At 38.7% G+C, this 26,753-nt stretch overlaps 3 protein-coding genes across 5 annotated transcripts in view; 2 read left to right on the plus strand and 1 right to left on the minus strand.

The window, feature by feature from the left end:
- Positions 1-7,098, plus strand: LOC6038571 (histone-lysine N-methyltransferase E(z)). 3 transcript variants are annotated; one of them, XM_038252743.1, is made up of 8 exons: positions 1-283; positions 347-903; positions 967-1,236; positions 1,419-1,445; positions 1,839-1,939; positions 5,701-6,463; positions 6,523-6,705; positions 6,768-7,098. In XM_038252743.1, the coding sequence occupies exons 1-8, from the start codon at positions 159-161 to the stop codon at positions 6,992-6,994; spliced, it is 2,253 nt and encodes a 750-aa protein (XP_038108671.1). In that variant the 5' UTR covers positions 1-158; the 3' UTR covers positions 6,995-7,098. The 3 variants fall into 3 exon arrangements, with proteins under 3 accessions (XP_038108671.1, XP_038108670.1, XP_001848357.2); XM_038252742.1 differs by having other exon boundaries at positions 347-1,236; XM_001848305.2 differs by lacking the exon at positions 1,419-1,445 and having other exon boundaries at positions 347-1,236.
- LOC6038570 (chromosome transmission fidelity protein 8 homolog) overlaps positions 7,015-26,753 on the minus strand; it is a 25,830-nt gene continuing 6,091 nt past the window's right edge. Inside the window, exons 2-3 of the mRNA XM_038252744.1 lie at positions 7,482-7,611; positions 7,015-7,424 (exon numbers count right to left, since the gene is read on the minus strand). Of these exons, the coding sequence (XP_038108672.1) occupies positions 7,086-7,424; positions 7,482-7,611 (469 nt within the window). The 3' untranslated portion in view covers positions 7,015-7,085. The remainder of the gene's footprint in view (positions 7,425-7,481; positions 7,612-26,753) is intronic.
- On the plus strand, positions 17,615-25,030 carry LOC119766816. Its single transcript, XM_038252745.1, has 2 exons — positions 17,615-17,691; positions 24,615-25,030. Exons 1-2 carry the CDS (start codon positions 17,622-17,624, stop codon positions 24,845-24,847), a joined length of 303 nt encoding a protein of 100 aa, XP_038108673.1. The 5' UTR covers positions 17,615-17,621; the 3' UTR covers positions 24,848-25,030.

Here is a 26,753-nt window from a genome sequence, read left to right on the forward strand (position 1 = left end):
GGTTTTCCCCCTTCTCGAGGGTGCACTCAACTCCAGACTTCAGAACAAAGCACAAGACTGCAAATTTTCCGCCTTTTTCGCGTCCGCCGGGGCGCTGCATTTTATTTTGGAACTGGGGCAGTTGATTTTATATCCTGGAAAACAGTGCTTCGTCAAAAATGATGTCCAAAACTAAGCTGACGCTGGACTGGAAGAAGCGCGTCAAGTCCGAGTACATGAAGATTCGCGCCAGCAAGCGTCACAAGCGCGCGGACGAGGTGAAGGCGGCCTGGAACGGGAACCGGTAAGAGTGTAATCTTTTTGGGGTTTTTTGGGGACGTTGACTGATTTGGGTTTTGTTTGGCAGTCAAAAGTTGCTGAATTTGTTGGTGAAGGAGAATGACTCGTGGCTAACGACGAACGCCACCTGGGTCCAGAACGACACGGAACTGCCCCACGTCGAGTGTATGAAGAAGGCGGAAGTGGTGAACCACGAGGGCGCCCACCAGACGATTCCGATCCGGGTGATTCCGGCGGTGACACCGATTCCGACAATGTACACGTGGGCGCCGACCCAGCAGAACTTTATGGTCGAAGATGAAACCGTACTGCACAATATTCCTTACATGGGCGACGAGGTGCTGGACCAGGACGGGTCGTTTATCGAGGAGTTGATTAAGAATTATGACGGGAAGGTGCACGGGGACAAGGAGGGCAGCTTCATTGACGATTCCATCTTTGTGGAGTTGTGCCACGCGTTGATGCAGTACACAGGAAGGGACGTGGACTCGAACAGCAACGATAGCTCAAAGTCGGGCAAGGCTGCTGCGGTGAAGCCGACGGCGGATGAAGCTGCCGGACCACAGCCATCAACGAGTGGCACGAAGGTGCCGCCGGCCAAAGCCAAACCAGACAAAGACGAAGGTACCGTCGACATTGCCGCGAAGGACGATTCACTGCCTAAATTCAAGCTGGAACCTTTTGTAGTACTCAAGAAGGAAGTTATCGACGAGAAACCATTTCCCTCGCCGATAATCTTCCAGGCCATCAGCTCGCAGTTCCCGGACCTGGGAACGCCAGAGGAACTGCGCGAGCGGTACATCGAGCTGACCGAGCGCGTCGACCCGGAGCGGCCCCCGGAGTGCACGCCCAACATCGACGGGCCGCGCGCCGAGTCGGTTTCGCGCGAGCAAACGCTCCACTCGTACCACACGCTGTTCTGCCGGCGTTGCTTCAAATACGATTGCTTCTTGCACCGTGAGTATGACCCCGTTGCCTTCCCTAACACTTTTGAGAGTCCTCTTTCAGATGATGATCCGTTGTTCGCGTACGGTTGACTTGTCCCTTTATTTTGGCATATTTTTCTTGTAAATCAATTTCGATCCTCTTTCAAAAACACTTCAATCGTTCGGCAAATATCACACTCACAACACCCGCAGGAAGTCCTGCTGGCGAGCAGCCGAATCGTAAGTTGGCAACGATCTTCCTGCAAATAGTTGTTTAGTTGTTTTAAACTGCCGACCAAGTAAAAAAAAAAATAATGCAAAATTTGCGTGGACAAATTCGAAAGCAAAACGATCATCCTCCTAAAAAAACACACACACAATCATACAATTTCACAAAATCAATCGAAACCGATCGGATCAATGTGATTGGAACGTCGCAGGACAAAAACTTTTTTCCGTTAACATTTCTGGCTTTTCCCTCTGTTTCACATACTAAACCGAAATTATCCCACACTTGTGCGCTCATACATCATCATCATCATCATAACCCAAAATTGGCCATCATTCTCACTGGGACTTTTCACCATTTTAATTTGCATGGATTAACACATTTTCCTATGATTTGTCGTGCAGGTCTCCAGGCGTGCCATCCGGGACCGAACCTGCAGAAGCGACGCTGGCCCGAGCTGAAGCAGACGACCAAACCGTGCAGCGCGACCTGCTACATGCTGTTGGTGAGTTCTCTTTCTATTAACTTGATCGTGGTGGTGATTGCAATCGGTCTTATTTTGCGATCCTTGATTGGAAAATGACGTACTTTCTCTAGTAGATCGAATTTATTTTAACCTGCAATACCTCTCGAGGTGTATCCTAGGGTTTACCTTATCCTACTAATATTGAGTCCAAAACCTCCCTACAAACATCTATACCACTAAGGTGACGTAGGGGTCCCTGCGCACTTTAGATAGGTGTTTACTAACATTCCTTCCGTTCCCCAAAGGATAGCTTGGACCCGGCGAGGACCCCCTTATGCCCAGGGCTGTATTACACACTCATCAAAAGATGAAGACATGGTATCTCCCGTGTTGGAATATTATTCCGGATGAGAGTCTAACACAACCAGACCAAACAGAGGGATAAGCGTTGTGGAGCCATCCGTGGATAGGGCGTCCTAAAATGCTAAATCTAATGCTAAACTCAAACATGCTAAAATGATTATAAACGCAGGGGAATGCATTTTAAATTTATTTCAGCTGATCGCACTTAAATTTCCATTGAAATTTTGAAGTTAAAAAAAAAATTTGCTCCTGATTTTTCGTGCCCACTTTGAAGGGGGTTAGACGAAAACTTCAAATAAAATTTGTACCAGCCTTATATAAATTAAAAAAAATAAGGTCAAAAATACAAAACATTGAAAAAATATTAATTTGAAAAAATAAGAAAGAAAAATAATTTCAGAAAAATCAGAACTTCAAAAATTTACAAATCCTGACATATAAAAAGAAAATTCTGAAATAAAACATGTTTCAATATAAAATTCTTTTCCCCAAACACTAATACATAAATTTTTAAACATTCTTGTATTCTCAAAGTATTAAAAAAAAGATTAAAAATTCTGAATGCTACAAATTTTATAATTCGAAAAATGTAAATTTAACAATCCAAAAAATTTAAAAACTTTATAAAATGAGCAATTCTGAAAATAATAAATTCTAAAACAAACTTTTATTTGATTAAATTCAATTTTTATTCTCGAGTCTGGACTGTACCAAAAACCAAAAGTTCAATAAAAATAAAAAGCTTTCTCATAAATATAAAAAAATGGATGATTTCAAAAAGATTTATTAAAAGCAAGCAAGCAACAAGCTTAAAATTTTTAAATTTTACTGTAAATAAGAACCAACAAAATTGTTATGAAAATTGGATAGATAAAATTAACAATTAAAAATATTAATTTAAATAATTTTAAAGCATTGTTCTAAAAAAAAAAATCTAAAATCATAAACCTTAAAAAAAAAAATTGAACAGGCGAGAACCTTCAGGACTTCCTGCGGGATTTCAGTACTTGTTCGGTAGCCGTAGCCCAGTTAAAAAGCAGACAAACGTCAAAAAACCAAAACAAAGCGAAATAACCGAAGGGCCAGTGGATGCAATTTTTTCTTCTTTCGTTTGTTTTCTTTTCATAAAATTATTTATGCAAATCATGATCAATAAGGCTTAGGCAATTGAAAGAAATTAAAATTATAAAAATCAAAACAAAATCAAAAATATAGAACTAAAAGACGTTTTAGACTCTGACAAACAAATAAACTTTTTGACAGTTTGGAAGTTTGCCTGCAATTGTTTGCAGAAACATCAGCCTGCATACATTTGGCTTTGTTTGCGCGTTTTTTTTTTTTTAACTTTAAAACACAAAAAGTGCGTGTTTATTTCCAGAGTTTTTTTTTGAAAAGGACCGATAAACTATTGTCTTTCATATGTTTATAGGACCTAATCAAAAAAAACTCGAGATTTGTTTGTTTACCATAGTCTAATACCTCCTAAAACATTACAAAGAAATCTGAAACTTTATTAAGCTATATAGGGGAACTATACCCTTTCTCAGCCTATTTCTATTATCGGCGTATCAACACTTTGATCATGAATTACAGCTTTCATACAGTGTTTTTGACTGTTCCAAAGTAATAAATAGCTCAAATTCAAGTGAGCAAGCAACTCTCCATTGTTGATACATCTGAAAATGTTGATTTAATAGCGGAAAACTGCAAAAGTGATGAGAATTGGTCGAACGGCTTAGTGTGATTAGAATGGGTATATTTCCCCTACGCACTTCGGAAGGAACCGGTCAAGAAAAAAATCAAATGGGCAGCAGCGGCAGCGCAAGCAAGTCAGAGGGGGTGAAGAAAAGCCCCAAGAAATCGCTCCCTCTCCTTTGTTCTGCTGTTCGTAAAGCTGTTTCTTGACCCCTTTCCTTCCGATCTGCATACTAGCCTATAAGACGAAACCCTGAAAATTTTATGTTGCAAAAAATTAAAAAAAATTCTGTGACATGTATTTAGAAATTAGTATTAGTTAATAAGTAGCTTTAAATTTCAGTATATTTTTTTACATTTTCGAGTATTAACTTCTTAAAGTTAAAGTTAAGTTAAAAGTTTTTTTTTCTGCTTCGAAATTTTTCGATAGTAAAATTTTGATCTCACATTCTCGACGGTAGATCAACATTAGGGTGACAATAGAAAAAAAGTATTTTAGGAACACTCGTCCTGGCTCGATTTTTTAAGTGAAATCACGCATCTGTGAGCAAATTGTTTAAGGTTTAGAGGTAGGGGCGGTGGGGGCAGAATGGACCAGGGGGGCAGAATGGGCCACCCTTGGTTTTGGGCTTCAGAATGGATTTAGACCAATTGTAAGACAAGGGTCTTATAAAGGACGTCAAATAACTTCATCATACCGAAAACGACGTTTGAATTCATTGTATTTTTCGAATTATGAGCAAAAATGTAAATTTATTGAAAAACCACGCAAATGTTGTTTATTTCGAGGTTCCTAAATAAGCTTTCTGAAATGTTGGATTGTTTGAAAAAGTTTGCTCAATGCTTATAACGTTACTAGATGCTACTACCAAGGTATACAAACAACAACGGAACCTTAAATTCATTTAGAGGCTTGGTGGTGGAAGTGTTAAAATAAAATCCACTTGGGGGCAGAATGGACCACCCTTTTCCTGCCTTATAAAAACAATCAAAAGTTACAAAATTTGAGCTAAATGGATTATTTCACTCCTGGTAGCTTCACAAATCACGTTTGATGCAACAAAAGTTGATTTTTTAGTTGTTTTGACACTTAGTTGTAAAAATAGTGTCTTTTTTCGACATATTTACACTATTTTCAAAAATCTTTGTTTTGTTAAGGTCCCTCAAGTAATTTCTTATCACCCTTCAACATTGTATAAGAAGAAATAGCTTGTTTTCTAAGGTGGTCCATTCTGCCCCGCACCCTGGAAAGTTAGTCGAAAAAACTTGTTTTTTTAAGTGGCTCAAAAATAGTTTTAAATGAAAATTTTGATCAACCAAGTATACAACATTGAAGGGAACATTCCAAAGCATGAGCCTACTACACTGGATTCAAAATTTGTTATGTTTTTCTATGGTTTTTGGTGCATTTCCCTTAGGCGGTCCATTCTGCCCCCCCTGCCCCTATTCTGTAGAACATCAAAGTAGGAGAAAATAAAATGTTTCCGTACAAAAACGTCTTTTTTAAATCGATAATTACATTTCAGGTTCAACTCGGATCGCTTTTCACCCTTCGACAAAATTGTAAAGCGTTTCACATTGAAATCACACTCTTGATGCTTAATTTTGCCTAAATAGAATAGAACCAGGGGGTGTCACCCAATATTTTCCTAAATTTCCCATTTTTGTTGTGACTCTAATCAACATCTACCTACTATCATGGAATCTTACACCAGTTTAAACTCTTATTGTTTTCCCCACAGGACGGCATGAAGGAGCGGCTGGCCGTGGACAACAAGAACAAAACGCCGATGGATTCGGGCAACGAGGCCAGCTCGGAGGACAGCAACGACAGCAGCCGGTACAGCAAGGAGGCCCCCGTTATTCCGGGAATCGGTGCGGTCGCTTCCAACGGCGGCACCACCGCCCGCTTGAGCACTTCGGTCAACAACTCGGCCACGCTGCTGAACCTGCTGGACGCGGCCGACGAGGTGTGGAACGGGTCGGACAAGTCGTTCTTCCGCTCGCTGCAGACGATCTACCTGAACAACTACTGCGCCATTGCGGAGGCGATGCTGATGAAGACGTGCCAGCAGGTGTACCAGTTTGCGCAGAAGGAGGCCGCGGACATTCCGCTGATCGAGACGAACAAGGACAACACGCCGCCGCGCAAGAAGAAGAAGAAGCACCGGCTGTGGTCGATGCACTGTCGCAAGATTCAGCTGAAGAAGGACTCGAGCTCGAACCACGTGTACAACTTTACGCCGTGCGACCATCCGGGCCCGTGTGACGCGAGCTGTCCGTGCATTCGGGCGCAAAACTTTTGCGAAAAGTTCTGCAACTGCAGCAGCGACTGCCAGAACCGGTTCCCGGGCTGCCGGTGCAAGGCGCAGTGCAACACGAAGCAGTGCCCGTGCTATCTGGCGGTGCGCGAGTGCGACCCGGACCTGTGCCAGACGTGCGGCGCGGAGCACTACGAGATCTCGAAAATCACCTGCAAGAACGTCAGCGTGCAGCGGGCGTTGCGTGAGTTTAGGGTTTACTCTTAAAGTGTTCATGAACTTACATCTGAATCTATTTCACAGACAAGCACCTGCTGATGGCGCCGTCGGACGTGGCTGGGTGGGGAATCTTCCTAAAGGAGAGCGCCCAGAAGAACGAGTTCATCTCGGAGTATTGCGGTGAGATCATCTCGCAGGACGAGGCCGATCGCCGCGGCAAGGTGTACGACAAGTACATGTGCAGTTTCCTGTTCAACCTGAACAATGGTAAGAATTCCTGAACACCCCCCGCTTGAAATTAAAACAACTCAACCCTTTTTCTCTTGCAGACTTTGTCGTGGACGCGACCCGCAAGGGCAACAAGATCCGCTTCGCCAACCACTCGATCAACCCGAACTGCTACGCGAAGGTGATGATGGTCAACGGGGATCACCGCATTGGAATCTTTGCCAAACGCGCCATCCAACCGGGGGAGGAGCTGTTCTTCGACTACAGATACGGACCGACCGAACAGCTCAAGTTTGTCGGCATCGAGCGGGAAATGGAGTTTCTCTAAAGTTTAAGTGGCAATTGATGTTTTTAAATTAGATTTATGATAAATATTTTTAAGTTTTCAAAAAATTACATTGAATAAAAGTATAACCTTCTCACACACTCTTAGCCACGTTCGCAATGATTGGCTTTGGTCGCGCCTTGAACAAAACCTTTTGCCGAACGACCGCCCGCACCAGGTACTCCGTCTTGGGGACGGTTTTGTGCTCCACCGCCACCGTAGAGTCGAGCACGGTTCGGTTGGAGGACGCGATCGAACTGTCCAGGTGGCTGACCTGGCTCACGTCCAGCATGGTTTCGTTGTCCTCGTCGTCGTCCTGAGTTCTCCGTAGTTGTTGTTGTTTGCCCCGGGTGGAACACTTTTCCATCACCAGCAGCGGTTTGTCGATCTTCTGGCAGCGGCCCTGCAGGATGTGGTGACCGATGATTAGGATCTAGAAGGCGCGATCGTTAACTTTAGGCTGATCAAGGATTTTCTTTTTAATTCTTACCGGTTGTCCGTACTTGTTGTACAGCAGATCGCCAATAAATTGGCCGTCCATCATACGGTCGCCCCGAACCTCCAGGTCTCCCTGCAGCTCCACGATGCACCATTCTTCGATGTCGCCTTCGGCGTTGGGACTGCGAAAGTAACAAACGTGTGAATTATGTTTTGCTTTAAATTTATACTGCAAATCCCAACTCGCTAGTCAATCGCATTTTTGGTAATCTTATAATTTTACTTTATTTAATTGTTTTGACATTAACTACAGCGTTCAAACAAACTTTAAATGAAAGTTGATGTTAGAATTCATCAAAATTTTAATAACACAGTTTTGACATTCATAATGCGAACTTATTTCCAAATAAATGATAAAACAAGATGAGGTGTCCGGGTTTCGAAGCGTCCGGGAATTCGACGAGGAGTATCTTGAAAACACAACCGTTTGTTAACCACAAGTCAATTAGTGCTATTGTGAATATAGGATTGTTGAAGTCATTCGTGAGATTCGTTCCACAATTATCTGCTTTGACGTAGACGCCTCGTGAGTCTTGCTGTAGAGGCGCTGCACACTGGGAAAAAAGGGACCCGTAGCCCCATGAATTAGATGCCGCTGAAATTTTAACTTGGAAATATATGTTTATTATGTAAAAAAATCCGGGGAATCGAATGGTGATGGTTTCGTCTGCCGGAGATAATGGGAAAGGGTCCATTTTGCCCAAATATCCCCTAAAATGCAACCTTTTTATATTATATGCTACATTACGAGAAATACCGCAGGTTTTAGACTTCAAAATAAGTGAACTTTATGTAAAAACTATGACAAATCGATTGGTGAAGGTTTCACGTGCCGGAGACACCGAGAAAGGTCTCATTTTGCCCCAATTAACCCTATATTCGATTTTTCATGTAATTTGCTCCACATCGTAAAGTGCCGCAGTTTTTCAGACTTCAAAATAAGTGAACTTTATGTAAAAAACCATGACAAATCGATTGGTGAAGGTTTCACGTGCCGGAGACACCGAGAAAGGTCTCATTTTGCCCCAATTAACCCTATATTCGATTTTTTCATGTAATTTGCTCCACATCGTAAAGTGCCGCAGTTTTTCAGACTTCAAAATAAGTGAACTTTATGTAAAAACCATGACAAATCGATTGGTGAAGGTTTCACGTGCCGGAGACGCCGAGAAAGGTCTCATTTTGCCCCAATTAACCCTATATTCGATTTTTTCATGTAATTTGCTCCACATCGTAAAGTGCCGCAGTTTTTCAGACTTCAAAATAAGTGAACTTTATGTAAAAAACCATGACAAATCGATTGGTGAAGGTTTCACGTGCCGGAGACACCGAGAAAGGTCTTATTTTGCCCCAATTAACCCTATATTCGATTTTTCATGTAATCTGCTCGTAAAGTGCCGCAGTTTTCAGACTTCAAAATAAGTGAACTTTATGTAAAAACTATGACAAATTGATTGGTGAAGGTTTCACGTGCCGGAGACACCGAGAAAGGTCTCATTTTGCCCCAATTAACCCTATATTCGATTTTTCATGTAATTTGCTCCACATCGTAAAGTGCCGCAGTTTTTCAGACTTCAAAATAAGTGAACTTTATGTAAAAAACCATGACAAATCGATTGGTGAAGGTTTCACGTGCCGGAGACGCCGAGAAAGGTCTCATTTTGCCCCAATTAACCCTATATTCGATTTTTCATGTAATTTGCTCCACATCGTAAAGTGCCGCAGTTTTAGACTTCAAAATAATTGAACTTTATGTAAAAACATGACAAATCGATTGGTGAAGGTTTCACGTGCCGGAGACGCCGAGAAAGGTCTCATTTTGCCCCAATTAACCCTATATTCGATTTTTCATGTAATTTGCTCCACATCGTAAAGTGCCGCAGTTTTTCAGACTTCAAAATAAGTGAACTTTATGTAAAAAACCATGACAAATCGATTGGTGAAGGTTTCACGTGCCGGAGACGCCGAGAAAGGTCTCATTTTGCCCCAATTAACCCTATATTCGATTTTTCATGTAATTTGCTCCACATCGTAAAGTGCCGCAGTTTTTCAGACTTCAAAATAAGTGAACTTTATGTAAAAAACCATGACAAATCGATTGGTGAAGGTTTCACGTGCCGGAGACACCGAGAAAGGTCTTATTTTGCCCCAATTAACCCTATATTCGATTTTTCATGTAATCTGCTCCACATCGTAAAGTGCCGCAGTTTTTCAGACTTCAAAATAAGTGAACTTTATGTAAAAAACTATGACAAATTGATTGGTGAAGGTTTCACGTGCCGGAGACACCGAGAAAGGTCTCATTTTGCCCCAATTAACCCTATATTCGATTTTTTCATGTAATTTGCTCCACATCGTAAAGTGCCGCAGTTTTTTAGACTTCAAAATAAGTGAACTTTATGTAAAAAACCATGACAAATCGATTGGTGAAGGTTTCACGTGCCGGAGACGCCGAGAAAGGTCTCATTTTGCCCCAATTAACCCTATATTCGATTTTTTCATGTAATTTGCTCCACATCGTAAAGTGCCGCAGTTTTTTAGACTTCAAAATAATTGAACTTTATGTAAAAAACTATGACAAATCGATTGGTGAAGGTTTCACGTGCCGGAGACGCCGAGAAAGGTCTCATTTTGCCCCAATTAACCCTATATTCGTTTTTTTCATGTAATTTGCTCCACATCGTAAAGTACCGCAGTTTTTTAGACTTCAAAATAATTGAACTTTATGTAAAAAACTATGACAAATCGATTGGTGAAGGTTTCACGTGCCGGAGACACCGAGAAAGGTCTTATTTTGCCCCAATTAACCCTATATTCGATTTTTCTTGTAATTTGCTCCACATCATAAAATGCCGCAGTTTTCCAGACTTCAAAATAAGTGAACTTTATGTAAAAAACCATGACAAATCGATTGGTGAAGGTTTCACGTGCCGGAGATAATGGGAAAGGGTCAATTTTGCCCCAATTATCCGTATATTCGATTTTTTCATGTAATTTGCTCCACATCGTAAAGTGCCGCAGTTTTTAGACTTCAAAATAAGTGAACTTTATGTAAAAAACCATGACAAATCGATTGGTGAAAGTTTTTATGCACCGGAGACACCAGAAATAGGTCCGTTTGCCCCAAATGTCCCTTATATGGAAAAATGTGCATTTCCTAACATTATTCATCAATAAAGAAATCGATGGTGTTCGAACGAAAGTTGGTATCGGACATTTTCGGGTCCGACCAGGTCAGCGATAGCCTCATTATGTCCAATAAATTGGCTTCAGGAGTCGTTTTACGAGCGAGGTGAGTCCGAGCTTGTTTGTAACGTTCGTGTGTATGCTCGCCTGGTTGCTCATCATAGAAGCACAACGGGTAATGCTGCAATGTTTAATATTTTTAGAATAAGTGATTTTTTCAAACTACATAACACTTGCAAATTAGATTAAAAAATCGAATATAGGGTTATTTGGGGCAAAATGAGACCTTTCCCGGTGTCTCCGGCACGCGAAACCTTCACCAATCGATTTGTCATGGTTTTTTACATAAATTTCACTTATTTTGAAGTCTGAAAAACTGCGGCACTTTACGATGTGGAGCAAATTACATGAAAAATTGAATATAGGGTTAATTGAGGCAAAATAAGACCTTTCTCGGTGTCTCCGACACGTGAAACCTTCACCGATCGATTTGTCATGGTTTTTACATAAAGTTCACTTATTTTGAAGTCTGAAAAACTGCAGCACTTTACGATGTGAAGCAAATTACATGAAAAAATCGAATATAGGGTTAATTGGGGCAAAATGAGACCTTTCTCGGTGTCTCCGGCACGTGAAACCTTCACCAATCGATTTGTCATAGTTTTTTACATAAAGTTCACTTATTTTGAAGTCTGAAAAACTGCGGCACTTTACGATGTGGAGCAAATTACATGAAAAATCGAATATAGGGTTAATTGGGGCAAAATAAGACCTTTCTCGGTGTCTCCGGCACGTGAAACCTTCACCAATCGATTTGTCATGGTTTTTTACATAAAGTTCACTTATTTTGAAGTCTGGAAAACTGCGGCATTTTATGATGTGGAGCAAATTACAAGAAAAATCGAATATAGGGTTAATTGGGGCAAAATAAGACCTTTCTCGGTGTCTCCGGCACGTGAAACCTTCACCAATCGATTTGTCATAGTTTTTTACATAAAGTTCAATTATTTTGAAGTCTAAAAAACTGCGGTACTTTACGATGTGGAGCAAATTACATGAAAAAAACGAATATAGGGTTAATTGGGGCAAAATGAGACCTTTCTCGGCGTCTCCGGCACGTGAAACCTTCACCAATCGATTTGTCATAGTTTTTTACATAAAGTTCAATTATTTTGAAGTCTGAAAAACTGCGGCACTTTACGATGTGGAGCAAATTACATGAAAAATCGAATATAGGGTTAATTGGGGCAAAATGAGACCTTTCTCGGTGTCTCCGGCACGTGAAACCTTCACCAATCGATTTGTCATGGTTTTTTACATAAAGTTCACTTATTTTGAAGTCTAAAAAACTGCGGCACTTTACGATGTGGAGCAAATTACATGAAAAATCGAATATAGGGTTAATTGGGGCAAAATGAGACCTTTCTCGGTGTCTCCGGCACGTGAAACCTTCACCAATCAATTTGTCATAGTTTTTTACATAAAGTTCACTTATTTTGAAGTCTGAAAAACTGCGGCACTTTACGATGTGGAGCAAATTACATGAAAAATCGAATATAGGGTTAATTGGGGCAAAATGAGACCTTTCTCGGTGTCTCCGGCACGTGAAACCTTCACCAATCGATTTGTCATGGTTTTTTACATAAAGTTCACTTATTTTGAAGTCTGAAAAACTGCGGCACTTTACGATGTGGAGCAAATTACATGAAAAATCGAATATAGGGTTAATTGGGGCAAAATGAGACCTTTCTCGGTGTCTCCGGCACGTGAAACCTTCACCAATCGATTTGTCATGGTTTTTTACATAAAGTTCACTTATTTTGAAGTCTGAAAAACTGCGGCACTTTACGATGTGGAGCAAATTACATGAAAAAATCGAATATAGGGTTAATTGGGGCAAAATGAGACCTTCTCGGCGTCTCCGGCACGTGAAACCTTCACCAATCGATTTGTCATGGTTTTTACATAAAGTTCACTTATTTTGAAGTCTGAAAACTGCGGCACTTTACGATGTGGAGCAAATTACATGAAAAAATCGAATATAGGGTTAATTGGGGCAAAATGAGACCTTTCTCGGTGTCTCCGGCACGTGAAACCTTCACCAATCGATTTGTCATGGTTTTTACATAAAGTTCACTTATTTTGAAGTCTGAAAAACTGCGGCACTTTACGATGTGGAGCAAATTACATGAAAAAATCGAATATAGGGTTAATTGGGGCAAAATGAGACCTTTCTCGGCGTCTCCGGCACGTGAAACCTTCACCAATCGATTTGTCATGGTTTTTACATAAAGTTCACTTATTTTGAAGTCTGAAAACTGCGGCACTTTACGATGTGGAGCAAATTACATGAAAAATCGAATATAGGGTTAATTGGGGCAAAATAAGACCTTTCTCGGTGTCTCCGGCACGTGAAACCTTCACCAATCGATTTGTCATAGTTTTTTACATAAAGTTCACTTATTTTGAAGTCTGAAAAACTGCGGCACTTTACGATGTGGAGCAAATTACATGAAAAAATCGAATATAGGGTTAATTGGGGCAAAATGAGACCTTTCTCGGCGTCTCCGGCACGTGAAACCTTCACCAATCGATTTGTCATGGTTTTTACATAAAGTTCACTTATTTTGAAGTCTAAAAAACTGCGGCACTTTACGATGTGGAGCAAATTACATGAAAAAATCGAATATAGGGTTAATTGGGGCAAAATGAGACCTTTCTCGGTGTCTCCGGCACGTGAAACCTTCACCAATCAATTTGTCATAGTTTTTTACATAAAGTTCACTTATTTTGAAGTCTGAAAAACTGCGGCACTTTACGATGTGGAGCAAATTACATGAAAAAATCGAATATAGGGTTAATTGGGGCAAAATGAGACCTTTCTCGGTGTCTCCGGCACGTGAAACCTTCACCAATCGATTTGTCATGGTTTTTTACATAAAGTTCACTTATTTTGAAGTCTGAAAAACTGCGGCACTTTACGATGTGGAGCAAATTACATGAAAAATCGAATATAGGGTTAATTGGGGCAAAATGAGACCTTTCTCGGTGTCTCCGGCACGTGAAACCTTCACCAATCGATTTGTCATGGTTTTTACATAAAGTTCACTTATTTTGAAGTCTGAAAAACTGCGGCACTTTACGATGTGGAGCAAATTACATGAAAAAATCGAATATAGGGTTAATTGGGGCAAAATGAGACCTTTCTCGGCGTCTCCGGCACGTGAAACCTTCACCAATCGATTTGTCATGGTTTTTTACATAAAGTTCACTTATTTTGAAGTCTGAAAAACTGCGGCACTTTACGATGTGGAGCAAATTACATGAAAAATCGAATATAGGGTTAATTGGGGCAAAATGAGACCTTTCTCGGTGTCTCCGGCACGTGAAACCTTCACCAATCGATTTGTCATGGTTTTTACATAAAGTTCACTTATTTTGAAGTCTGAAAAACTGCGGCACTTTACGATGTGGAGCAAATTACATGAAAAATCGAATATAGGGTTAATTGGGGCAAAATGAGACCTTTCTCGGCGTCTCCGGCACGTGAAACCTTCACCAATCGATTTGTCATGGTTTTTTACATAAAGTTCACTTATTTTGAAGTCTGAAAAACTGCGGCACTTTACGATGTGGAGCAAATTACATGAAAAATCGAATATAGGGTTAATTGGGGCAAAATAAGACCTTTCTCGGTGTCTCCGGCACGTGAAACCTTCACCAATCGATTTGTCATAGTTTTTTACATAAAGTTCACTTATTTTGAAGTCTGAAAAACTGCGGCACTTTACGATGTGGAGCAAATTACATGAAAAATCGAATATAGGGTTAATTGGGGCAAAATGAGACCTTTCTCGGCGTCTCCGGCACGTGAAACCTTCACCAATCGATTTGTCATGGTTTTTTACATAAAGTTCACTTATTTTGAAGTCTGAAAAACTGCGGCACTTTACGATGTGGAGCAAATTACATGAAAAAATCGAATATAGGGTTAATTGGGGCAAAATGAGACCTTTCTCGGTGTCTCCGGCACGTGAAACCTTCACCAATCGATTTGTCATGGTTTTTTACATAAAGTTCACTTATTTTGAAGTCTGAAAAACTGCGGCACTTTACGATGTGGAGCAAATTACATGAAAAATCGAATATAGGGTTAATTGGGGCAAAATGAGACCTTTCTCGGTGTCTCCGGCACGTGAAACCTTCACCAATCGATTTGTCATGGTTTTTTACATAAAGTTCACTTATTTTGAAGTCTAAAACCTGCGGTATTTCTCGTAATGTAGCATATAATATAAAAAGGTTGCATTTTAGGGGATATTTGGGCAAAATGGACCCTTTCCCATTATCTCCGGCAGACGAAACCATCACCATTCGATTCCCCGGATTTTTTTACATAATAAACATATATTTCCAAGTTAAAATTTCAGCGGCATCTAATTCATGGGGCTACGGGTCCCTTTTTTCCCAGTGTGCGCTGTATGTGGATAGGGTCCTGATAACCGGTAGCAATTTGTTACTGATATGTGAATAGTACGTTTAGTGTTTTTTGTGTTCGGATTGGCAGTAAAGCAATTCTCTACGATATCGGTCTTTTTTTTAGAATTTTAATTTTTGTGTTTTTTAATCCGACTGAAACTATTTTGGTGCCTTCCGTATGTCCAAAGAAGCCGTTTTGCATCATTAGTTTGTTCATATAATTTTCCATACAAATTTGGCAGCTCCCATACAAAAATGATGTATGAAAATTCAAAAATCTGTATGTTTTGAAGGATTTTTTTGATCGATTTGGTGTCTTCGGCAAAGTTGTAGGTATGGATAAGAACTACAATGAAAAAAAAAAATGATACACGGTAAATTTTTTTGGTGATTTCTTATTTATCTTTTTGTCACTAAAACTTGATTTGCAAAAAAATACTATTTTAATTTTTTTTTATATGTTTTAGAGGACATCAAATGCTAACTCTTCAGAAATTTCCAAGTTGTGCAAAAAGTCATCGACCGAGTTAGGAAGTTTTTAATCAATACTGATTTTTAAAAAAAATCGAAATATTGGTCGCAAACATTTTTCAACTTCTTTTATCGATGTAAAATCAAATTTGCAATCAAAAAATACTTTAGTGAAATTTTGATAAATTGTACCGTTTTCAAATTAAATGGCTTAATGGGGTAACTTTTTTGAAAATAGTCCGAGTTTTTCATTTTTTAAATTAGTGCACATGTTTGCCCACCTTTGAAAAAAATATTTTTGAAAAGCTGAGAAAATTCTCTATATTTTGCTTTTTCGGACTTTGTTGATACGACCCTTAGTTGCTGAGATATTGCCATGCAAAGGTTTAAAAACATGAAAATTGATGTTTTCTAAGTCTCACCCAAACAACCCACCATTTTCTAATGTCGATATCTCAGCAACTAATGGTCCGATTTACAATGTAAAAGTATGAAACATTCGTCAAATTTTCCGATCTTTTCGAAAAAAATATTTTCAATTTTTTTAAACCAAGACTAAAATTTTAAAAGGGCGTAATATTGAATGTTTGGCCCTTATGAAACGTTAGTCTTGATTTAAAATACGAAAGGCTACCCACTGAAATCAAAGATTGACCCATCGCTAGGCTAAATTCCAAATTTGAGGTCATTCTGACCACGGAAACCCCTCCCTCTAATCGCTTGAAGTTTGTATGGGAAAAATCGTCAAAATGTATGGAGAAATGCAACTGTTTCAGTTTTTTACCTGTGGAGGACGCAGTAGTCGTCCAATCTTTATCAATTCTCAGATGTAGGACCTTCATTCAATTTAGAACAACTTTCCAGAAGCCACCATATTTTTAGGATTTTTTGCTGAGAAGTTATTAGCTTCCGAAAATGACAATTTTTGCGCGGCGCGGTGTTTTTTTTCAACAGGGATTGTAACCCGCACACTCGAATTACTGTTGTGGAAATGTGTCAATAGGACATATAATATTATAATTTTAAAGACTTGTTTAGGGCATTATCGTGCTGTTTCACTAGTAGAATTATTTTATTAAGGTTCTGCAGCACCTAAAAAAACGAAGTTGACTTTACAGCTGTCGGCCACTATTGCTAGTACCAACCACTAGTGTCTTCCTTTTATCTACAAGGAATTTAGACCCACCGCGGGATTCGAACCGGCGACCTCTGGATTGTGAGTCCAGTGCGCGATCCGATTGATCCAAACGGGTGCAGCACCACGTGCATCAAATCACTGCCTGCCTACTTGAAAAGTAAAGGAGATATTAGACTATGGCAAACAAAACAACTTTGGCTTTGTTTGCGAGTTTACCGCAAACAAGTTTGCTATGTAAAACATAAACAGTGCGAGTTTGTTTGTTTGTTTGCCATAGTCTAATAGCTTCTTTAAGAGTTTAATTGAAACAAAAGGATTTTTAACCAAAAATTAGCCTCGTGCAAGCGACCTTCAAAGGTGAAATTTACTGAATTGATAATTCTTTTTTCTACGTGTATTTCTCATCAATGAATTTGAGTTCACTCATTGCCGCGTGAATGTCTTCGCGGTACGCGCCAACATTGCCAAGTAATTTCGCGTGCAATTCTGTTTTCACCACCAACCGCTCTCTCTTAGTCTAGTTGCAATCTTCGAACAGGTTAAATTTACAAGTTTCAACATGTTTTAACGAGTGAGGGTGACAATTGGGAAGAACGAGAAAGTGATTTGTGCAATGATGAAGCAAATTATGCGATGAAAGATCGGTTTAAAACGGTGGTTAATGATTCTAATAAGATCAAACGCGTGACAACCGATTTCCTCAGGTTGATATGATTTTAAGTCTTGTACCTTAAGCTGGCATTATATAAAAAGGAAAGTAGGATTCCGAATTAACATCATTCGTGAACCGTTCATCAGTCAGTACACTAGAGTGATTAAAAGATATTACAATTTAATGTCAATTTTAAGAGCTTAAAAATGAAGTTTTCTGCTGTAATAGTGATAATCGAGGTTATAATTAATCTAAGCACGGCAGTGAATGTAGACAGTAAGTAACCTGATGTTTTTTAAGTGTGCAGTAGGGTACCGTAAACTGGGGTGACTTTGATAGCCCGGGGTGACATTGATAGAAATTTGATTTGGCCACTAATTTTGATACATCCAATGTAACAGTCACATTTTTGCATATATGTTCGAAAATCAGCTATCCCTTAATGCTTACATACTCAAAATTCTCAAAAATGTTTAGATATTAATTTGACGGGCTTTTAAAAAACCTATCAAAGTCACCCCGGGCTATCAAAGTCACCCCAGTTTACGGTACAATAAATAATATTGGTATCATAGATACCCCCTGGCTCGATTCCTTAGGCAAAATTAAGTAACTGTGCCAATTTTGGGTTACTTCGGATCGCTTTGCGGCCTTCGACAAAGTTGTTTATCGTAAAATGTTACATAAGAATCTCACACTTTACACGTTGAAGGCCACCTTTTCGTGGAATTTTGATTTTTTTATTTATTTTTTTTTTGTTTTCTCCATACATTTTTGCGGATTTTTCCATACAAACATCAATGATCAAAAGCGACCTTAACCGTTTTAGCTCAAAAATTACTTATTTTTACCTAAAGAATCGAGCCAGGGGGTACCTCTCAAGATTTTCTAAAATTTTCAATTTTTCTTGTCAATTTGTAACTGTTATGTGGCTCCTGGATATTGTGTTTTCGGTGTTCGCATTGGCAAATGCCAATAATGGTGAATTTGACTCAGCCTTCGATCACGCGTAAAAAGGAACGCACCAGGGAAAAACCAAGTGACTATTAATCATTCGCAATGCGTTTTCATCGATTGATATTAAAATTTATTCTTACGGGCTTTCAATTCAACAAGATCGACCCACGAAAATCAATTGAAATTGAAAGTGACAGATTATTCGTCTTGGTCAAAGACAAAGCTAATATTACCACATAACATGTTGAAATTAAAAAATTATTGTCTTAATGGTGACTCATATCCACATCTACGTATGATCGAAAGACAATTGGAACTACCGGTTGCAACAGGTTGCAATCCGTGTGTTCCGATTGAACACGGGTTGTAACCTGCAAACTCGGAACACTCGGAACGGAACAGAATTCGGAAAAAATCCGTGCCGTCCCAAAACCCAATCCGCGCCATATATTAAAAAAAAAAAAATTTCGCGACATACAAGAATGTTTCATTTTTTTTTTATTAGAAAAAAGAGAGTACTTGGGAACAAAATTAAACTCGTTTTAATAACGTTGTATTGAATAAACATAATTGAAAATTCAGAACAGCCTCATGAGACCGAATCTTAGAACGCGGAATCTTGAAAAGCCGAAAATTAAATGGACAAATTTATTTCTGCTGAGGTGAAGTAAACCAAAGGGAAAAGCCATAACAATAACATAGTAATCAATAAAAGAAGTTTCGAAATTTGAATATAAAAAAATATATATATATTTATTTATTAATTCATAAATCTAAGGATTTGAAAATTTAAGTACAGTTCGTACTCGATGATCCTCGCTAAAGTGTCACTAAGAAAAATCGAAGCACGCAATTTGTAATAGTTTCTTCTCTAAATTTCTCTAACCTAAAATATAACTCTAAAAATGTTCCAAAGTTATCAGATTTTCTGTAATCTTAGATGGTGACGAAACTGGTAAGAATCAAGATATAAAAATTCTACAGTTCTTTATTGTGTGAAAAGTCCAGAATTTAACAACAATACCGTTATTTTTTTAACGGTCCAGAAATTAGGAATTTAGGAATTTAAGAATTGAAGATTGAAGAATTGAAAAATAGGTGAATTGAATATTGTAAGAATTTGGGAATTTGAAATTTTTTAAAATTTGAGTATTTGAACATTTGAAAATTTAAGAAATTGAGTATTTAAATGTTTGTTCTTTTGATTTAAAAACAATCATTTTTGAATCTTTTTTATTTTGTTTTTTTTTTTAATTTTAAAATTGTTGAATTTAGAAATTTATGAACAATTTAATTTTTTGAGTTTAATTTTCGGATTTTTTAATTTATTGAATCTGAATTTTTAAATTTAAGAATCAATTTTGAATTTTTGAATTTCATAAACTTTGAATTTTGAATTTTGGAGTCGTCCCATCAGAACAAGCCCCAAAAATCTTTTTTTTAACATCCTAATGTCTATATCTTCGGAAAAAGTTAAAAATATGATTGACAAGATTAAAATATGAATATATCCTGTATCAAATATACAATAAATATGTTTAAAAACATTACTCATAACTCTAAAGAAATTAAACAGCCGGTAGGAGATGTTAAAAAATTAGTTGATAAACAACAATACAATACAACAAGACACGACGTTTCTTATTTAAAAAAAAACATACATTTTTGGAAGAAAATTCAATTTTGTGTGTGTAACAACTTCAAAGAAATCAAAGTTTTTGCACTGAACAAAAAACAAATTATCCTTATTCCTGATAATATTTGTCTTTATAACTTGAACGTGATACTATCTCTTTCAATTAATTTATTTATCAAAAATGCCATCCGCGCGAAATCCGCGCCTGAGCAAAATTAGCCATCTAATCCGCGCCAAATCCGCGCGATCCGCGCCGTTCGTAGCAACCCTGGCTATTGGCCACCCAAAATAGCGAAACACCTGATGTTTGCTTGTGATTCCACGAAAAAATAAAATTTAAAGATTTTTTTTTAAATTCCTTGATTGAATTTTAAAATAAAAAAATAGCTAAAAAAAAATTATTTTTTTCGGAATTCAAAATTTTAAAAAGTTCAAAAATTAAAAAAAAAGGACACTCATTTGTTTTATTCAAAAATTAACAAAAAATATGTGAAAAATTATAAAATTGAAAAAAACTATTAAAAGTCCAAAAAAACATTTATAGAAATAAATCAAAAATTTTTTAAAATATGGAAACCACTCTCCACTGGAAGTCTTCTCTTATCTCTCCACCCATCTCTCTTTTAAGTTTTAAGTTTTTCTGCTATTGTTTCTTAAACATTCTCTCCCTTCTGATTTGTTTACTTTGTCATTTTTTTGATACCTACAATTCTTACTTGTGTTTCCTAACCATATCATTGAATGTCTAGTAGGTACCTCTCGATGAACTAAACTTCCATGAACCACGACGTTGTTCATCGCTATTCATGTTTTGTCACGGCATAACTACTTTGACTGTTTGCTCTAATTTTTAATTGGATACCAGTTTTACATAATGTTTCCTATATGTTTATAGGATATTTACAGGACGTTAATTAATCGAAATGATGGCAGAAATTTATCGAATTGATAATTATTTTTTTTGCGTGCACTTCTCACCAATGAATTTGAATTCATTCATTCTCACGTGAACGTGAATGAATTCTGTTTTCGCCGCCAAACGCTGAGGCTGACGCATTTTTCCACCTTTCTCAGTAGAGTTGTAATCGTCCAACAGACTACATGTTCTCCATTTGTCTGGTAAAGTTTTACTAGTTGCAACAGGTTGCAACGTGTTTCAAAAAGTGAGCTCCGGAAATTAGGATGAACGAAAAAGTTATCTGTGCAATGATGAGGCAAATTGTGCAATGATGTATCAAAATTCTATCCATAAATGAAAACAATCAGTGAGAGTTCGATATCTCATCGAACCAAAATGTGACTGTATTGTTGCACCACATGTAATGCGTTTCCACCGGTTGATACAACTCGTACCTCGAGCCGGCACGGTATAAGAAGGGAGGTGTGATCCCGGAGTTTGCATCATTCTTGAAACGTACATCAACAGTGCACTACAGTGATTCAGGAACACTTTTATGTCGGAGCGGATTAAACCTTCAGAATGAAGTTTTCGGTGTTAATACTGATGATTACTGTGAGCATGGCAGTAAATGGAGACCGTAAGTAATCTGCAACCTTCGAATAGGAGTAATTCTCTACGAAATCGGTCTTTTTTCTTCAATTTTAATTTTTGTAATTTTTTTTTTTTGAAATCAAATATGTCTTTATTGAACATTCTTATAATAATTACATTTCTTTTACATGATAAGTGGTATGGCATAATGCTCTTCATCTTTGTTGTATTTTTCGTTTTATTATTAACTGATCACACTTATTTATTTGCTTCAAATTGTTCTACATTATTGCATTGAATTGAATACATTTATGTAAAAAAGAAAAAAATCACTTTAACAGCTAATCCTAACCTAAAACTAAAAAAATAAATCCATTGAAATATTCAAAATCACTGGAACGAGTAAACTACGAACTGTATTTTAAGATGAATGCTCCAAGCGTTCTTACTTGTTCCTGGCGAGTTTTGCACCCACGCAGAGTTGTTGTCATCTCGATGAAAATGTTCAGAAGTTCTTGTGGTGAAAACAGGTCACTACTGCCTTCACCCGTTGATGTTGGTTGATTTTCCCTCGGTTGCTGACTGAAGCCTGGAGGTGTTGTATTCTCTGCAACTCTTTGCCGCTGATTCAACGGCAATTGCTGCAGATTTGGAACCACTCGAACAGCTCCTGCTCCTGGTGACGCCAAAGCAGGAAAATCCACATCCGTGTATGCTGGTGGTGTTTTGCGACGGTTTGGTTGGTGCCTCGTCGTCGCTTGCTGCCGAATTTTTACAAACTCAGCACGTTTTGGGCAGCTTCGATTCTTGGTAGAATGGTCGCCGCCGCAATTGAAGCATTTAGCTTCGATGTTCTCGTTGATTGTTTCGCAAGCTTGAGTTTTGTGCTCACCTCCGCAGGTTGCACAACGACTCTTGATGAAACAGTTCCTTCCACCATGTCCAAACTGCAAGCAGTTCGAACATTGCGTCACGTCACGGTGCACTGGACGATAACGTTCCCAAGTCACGATGATGGTGAAAATTGCCCGAACTGCTTTCAGCTCAGATGGCGTTGTCGATCCTTTCTCGAGATGAACCAGGTACAGTTGATCACGATACTTGATGTCCTTGTTGTGTCGCGTCATCTTGAAAACTTCGATCACGTTCAACTTAAGAGTTTTGAGCTCTTCTTTCAGCACACTCACATCCATGTCGTACAGGCCTCGGAGGACCTGTTTCATGGGGCGTTTACCTGGATCGTCATGGCTGTAGTATTCTATATTGGTGTTGTTCAGGAAATCCCGAACGTAGTTGTAATCCTTTCTGGTAGGTAGCAGAATTTTGAGTCCATCAGCACACAAGCAAATGGAAGCTCGTAAAGCACCAGATTTGATAAACCCGGTCAGCCACTTTCGCACCGAATCCGATGACGATGTTTTCACAAAAATGGGTGGCAACTTTTCCCATCGTTCAAATTCTTCCTTCTCGCTCACGTCCACAGGGAGGGTAGCGAACTGGTTTCCAGACGAATTTTGAGCGTCCTTGCTCAAACTGCTTGGCTTTGCAGGTAGCGCTTCGGCATTCCTTAGCTTCTTCAAATCTGCCGATCCTGCTGGTGAGGACCGCCTCTTTTTCTTGCCCTGAGGCATTTTTGCACTTTTTAAGCACTTTTCAGGAGCTAAAATCCAGGAGTACCTCAATGAATGATGGTCCACAAAGGAATGATTAATTTTTGTATTTTTTAATCCGACTGAAACTTTTTTGGTGCCTTCGGTATGCCCAAAGAAGCCATTTTGCATCATTAGTTTGTCCATATAATTTTCCATACAAATTTGGCAGCTGTCCATACAAAAATGATGTATGAAAATTCAAAAATCTGTATCTTTTGAATGCATTTTTTGATCGATTTGGTGTCTTGGGCAAAGTTGTAATTATGGATACGGACTACACTGAAAAAAAATGATACACGGTAAAAAAAAATTTGGTAATTTTTTATTTAACTTTTTATCAATAAAACTTGATTTGCAAAAAAAACACTATTTTTATTTTTTTAATTTTTTGATATATTTTAGAGGACATAAAATGCCAACTTTTCAGAAATTTCCAGGTTGTGCAAAAAATCATTGACCGAGTTAAGAATTTTTTAATCAATACTGATTTTTTCAAAAAATCGAAATTTTTTTTACCGTGTATCATTTTGTTTCTAGTGTAGTCCGTATCCATACCTACAACTTTGCCGAAGACACCAAATCGATCAAAAAATTCCTTCAAAAGATACAGATTTTTGAATTTTCATACATCATTTTTGTATGGACAGCTGCCAAATTTGTATGGAAAATTATATGGACAAACTAATGATGCAAAATGGCTTCTTTGGGCATACCGAAGGCACCAAAAAAGTTTCAGTCGGATTAAAAAATACAAAAAAAATCGAATGACCGAAATCCTAGAGAACTGCTCATAGGATACAACAAAATGAGTAAAATTTTTGGGCATTTAAGGGCATGATACCCTAGGTGTACTGAACACCTAGCTGGATTTGGACCTTCATAGTTTTAATCAAGTCAAACAATAAAAATGCCTATTTCAACCGACTTGCAATTACTCGCTGGGTTTAAGATCAACACGTAAACACGGATTGAAACTGAAATCTTCTTGTCTGAATGATTAATGATGACTCAATTTTCGTCGTAAGACAATTCAAACTTCTCGTTCGAATGCGTTTCGAGCCGTGTTTAATTGGGGAAAGATAAAGATTATCAAAATCTATAGTAAGATCACGGACGATCGTCCGTGGTATGATTTCATCATCTTGAAAATACACAGCAAATTCTGATGTTCGTTTTCAGTTCAGTTAGTTTTTCGCTGAACTTCAGTTAAAATTTGTATGGAGCTGTCAAAGTTTGCTGAAATTTCTGCAAGTTTACATTTACTGAAAATTTCAGTAGTGCAGATTTCAGTAAATTTAACTGAATTCAGTAATGAGAAATTGACTCATCAACCCCGATGAGCTAGGACAAAATCTAAACGCAATGGATGCCAGTGATTTTTTTTTTACGAAATGATTAAACACTAGTTAACGAATTGTTCGATATTCAAAATTATTTATTTTTTCATTACTTCGTTTTTCAGCCAACCCAAATTTCCGGCAAATTCACCCAACAGTGCACCGAAACTCCGACGCCAGTGTGGCTTCGGTGCACTACTACCTAAACGACTCGTTATGGGAACTGAAGCTGGAACCCAAGACATACTCAAAGACCGTGAGGGTAAATTTTTTGCTGAATGGCACAAACTCTGAGAATGATCTTAGCATACCGAATTGTCACTATCAGGTAAAGCTGCTTTTATCTGTGGAAGGTTAGACGAATTACGACAATTTTTATTTCAGGGAGTTGTCCTCGGAAAACCCTTGTCCAAAGTTGCAGTCTCGATCTGCAACGGTGACCACATTCAAGGGGAAGTGTTTGATGGGACGGACGTGTACGCCCTGACTTACTACGGTGGACAGTATGTCACGCGGTACCCTCAAGAGGCTGGCAATTCGTCGAACGGGGTAATGTCACGATGGCCGTATGTAAAAAAAGTAGAATCTAATCCTCTCATATTTTCTATTACAGATAAGCCTCTACGCTGGAAAAAAGCCGGAAACGCCTCCCGTTCGTATCGCGATGGGCATCGTGGTCGACAAAACCGTGTTCAAAGAACATGATCATAGTGCCGAAAAGGGGGTTGATTTCTTCTTCAGCATTGTAAACATCCTCAATGCTCTGCTGGCGAAATTCAACATCGTGCTCGATCTTACCAGAATCGAAAACTGGACCGATAAAGATTACATTGAAATGGACCCGTCAACCGATGTACTGTTGCCCCGATTCAACAAGTACATCAACAGCCAGATGCTTGGTCGAGATTCGGTTGACTTCGTCGTCCTCTACACGGCGAATTTGTCGACCGAAGGTGTGTCCATACACGGAACAATGGGCTCACGACGCGGTTCCGGTTCGGTTGTTATTACGAATTTCCACGATGTGGTTGTCACCGCACATACCACGCTCCACGAATTGATGCATCTGTTCGGAGTTGGACACGACCAAGGCGGTGATGATTTTCTCATGGCGGTAAAAACCAACATCTTCGCCAATGTAATGGTGAGCCAGGATAGCATAGCTGAGTTGAACGCTGCCATGCCGAAGATATTGGATCGACTGCTGCAGAAGCATCAACAATGGACGCCGATCTCTACCGGGGAGCAAACCGGTGGACCAAGTTTTGATCCTGAAACGGAGAAAGGTTTGGCTTGGTGGGAAATCAGCCTCATCGTATTTGGAGCGTTGGGCGTAATAGTTGCTGTCGCAACGGTCATCTTGATGATCTGTAAGCGTCGACTATCGCAAGCACAACCTGTGGACCGTCCCGGACCGGTTGTGGCATACCGGGAGATTGCAAAAACGGACGCCGAAGCCGTCGCCATGGACACGGCGAGTGAGTCCAGCGTTGAAACGAAGACCGGTGTGACTGATTGGTTGAGTACCTCCTTGGCTGTCAGTGGAGTCACGGACGACCGGTCCATCGGAATGGAGAAAGCCACACTCGCTCGCGAATCATCTCGCAAAAGTCTGACCAGTGGCTACGTGTCGCCGTCGCAGGTCAGCTTGACCATCGAAGATGACTCGTCGTAATAGACGCATGCCATATTTTTAAGAAATTAAGATAATTAATTAAGCGTACTTCATAGAAAGACACTTGACAGACTTGCGAAACAGTAAAAGATATTATTTTCAAGACAGACCTAGCCAGTCCACCGTTTAAAAACTGGTAGTTACTATTTAATTGTGATGTTTTAGCAGTATTTCGGTGCCTCTGTGCTGGTTTTCCTATCTAGTTAGCATAAGAGAGCACAGAGGCATCGATTTCTAAAATTATTGATAAATACGAAAACGAAATGATTTGCTCAACAGAAAGCATGCTAAGATCGTCAAAAATCCAAATCACAATCACCGAGCGATTAACCCATCGAACAGAAAAATTTAAAAAAATAGTTTAAAAAAATTACAAAAAAAAATCATAATATTTTTTTTAATTTTTGAGTTGCAAATCCTTTCCGCCAGTGCTAAATTGATTTTTTTTAACTTTTTTCTTGCCTTTAATTTCTAACATGAACCACTTGAGTTAATGTTGCATTGCCATTAGTAAATATTCGGAGGTGAGTTGTGGAAAAAAAAAGAAGTTTAATAATTATAAAAAAAAAAGAAGTAAAGTTTTTTAGGG

This window comes from Culex quinquefasciatus, chromosome 2 (genome assembly GCF_015732765.1).
Source record: "Culex quinquefasciatus strain JHB chromosome 2, VPISU_Cqui_1.0_pri_paternal, whole genome shotgun sequence".
Taxonomy (NCBI): Eukaryota; Metazoa; Arthropoda; class Insecta; order Diptera; family Culicidae; genus Culex; species Culex quinquefasciatus.

Coding starts and splice junctions, on each gene's coding strand:
- LOC6038571 (XM_038252742.1), top strand. CDS start 159: ATGATGTCCAAAACTAAGCTGACGCTGGACTGGAAGAAGCGCGTCAAG. Junction 1,940..5,700: donor CGACCTGCTACATGCTGTTG/GTGAGTTCTCTT, acceptor TTTTCCCCACAG/GACGGCATGAAGGAGCGGCT. Junction 6,706..6,767: donor CCTGTTCAACCTGAACAATG/GTAAGAATTCCT, acceptor TTTCTCTTGCAG/ACTTTGTCGTGGACGCGACC.
- LOC119766816 (XM_038252745.1), top strand. CDS start 17,622: ATGAAGTTTTCTGCTGTAATAGTGATAATCGAGGTTATAATTAATCTA. Junction 17,692..24,614: donor CACGGCAGTGAATGTAGACA/GTAAGTAACCTG, acceptor TTCGTTTTTCAG/CCAACCCAAATTTCCGGCAA.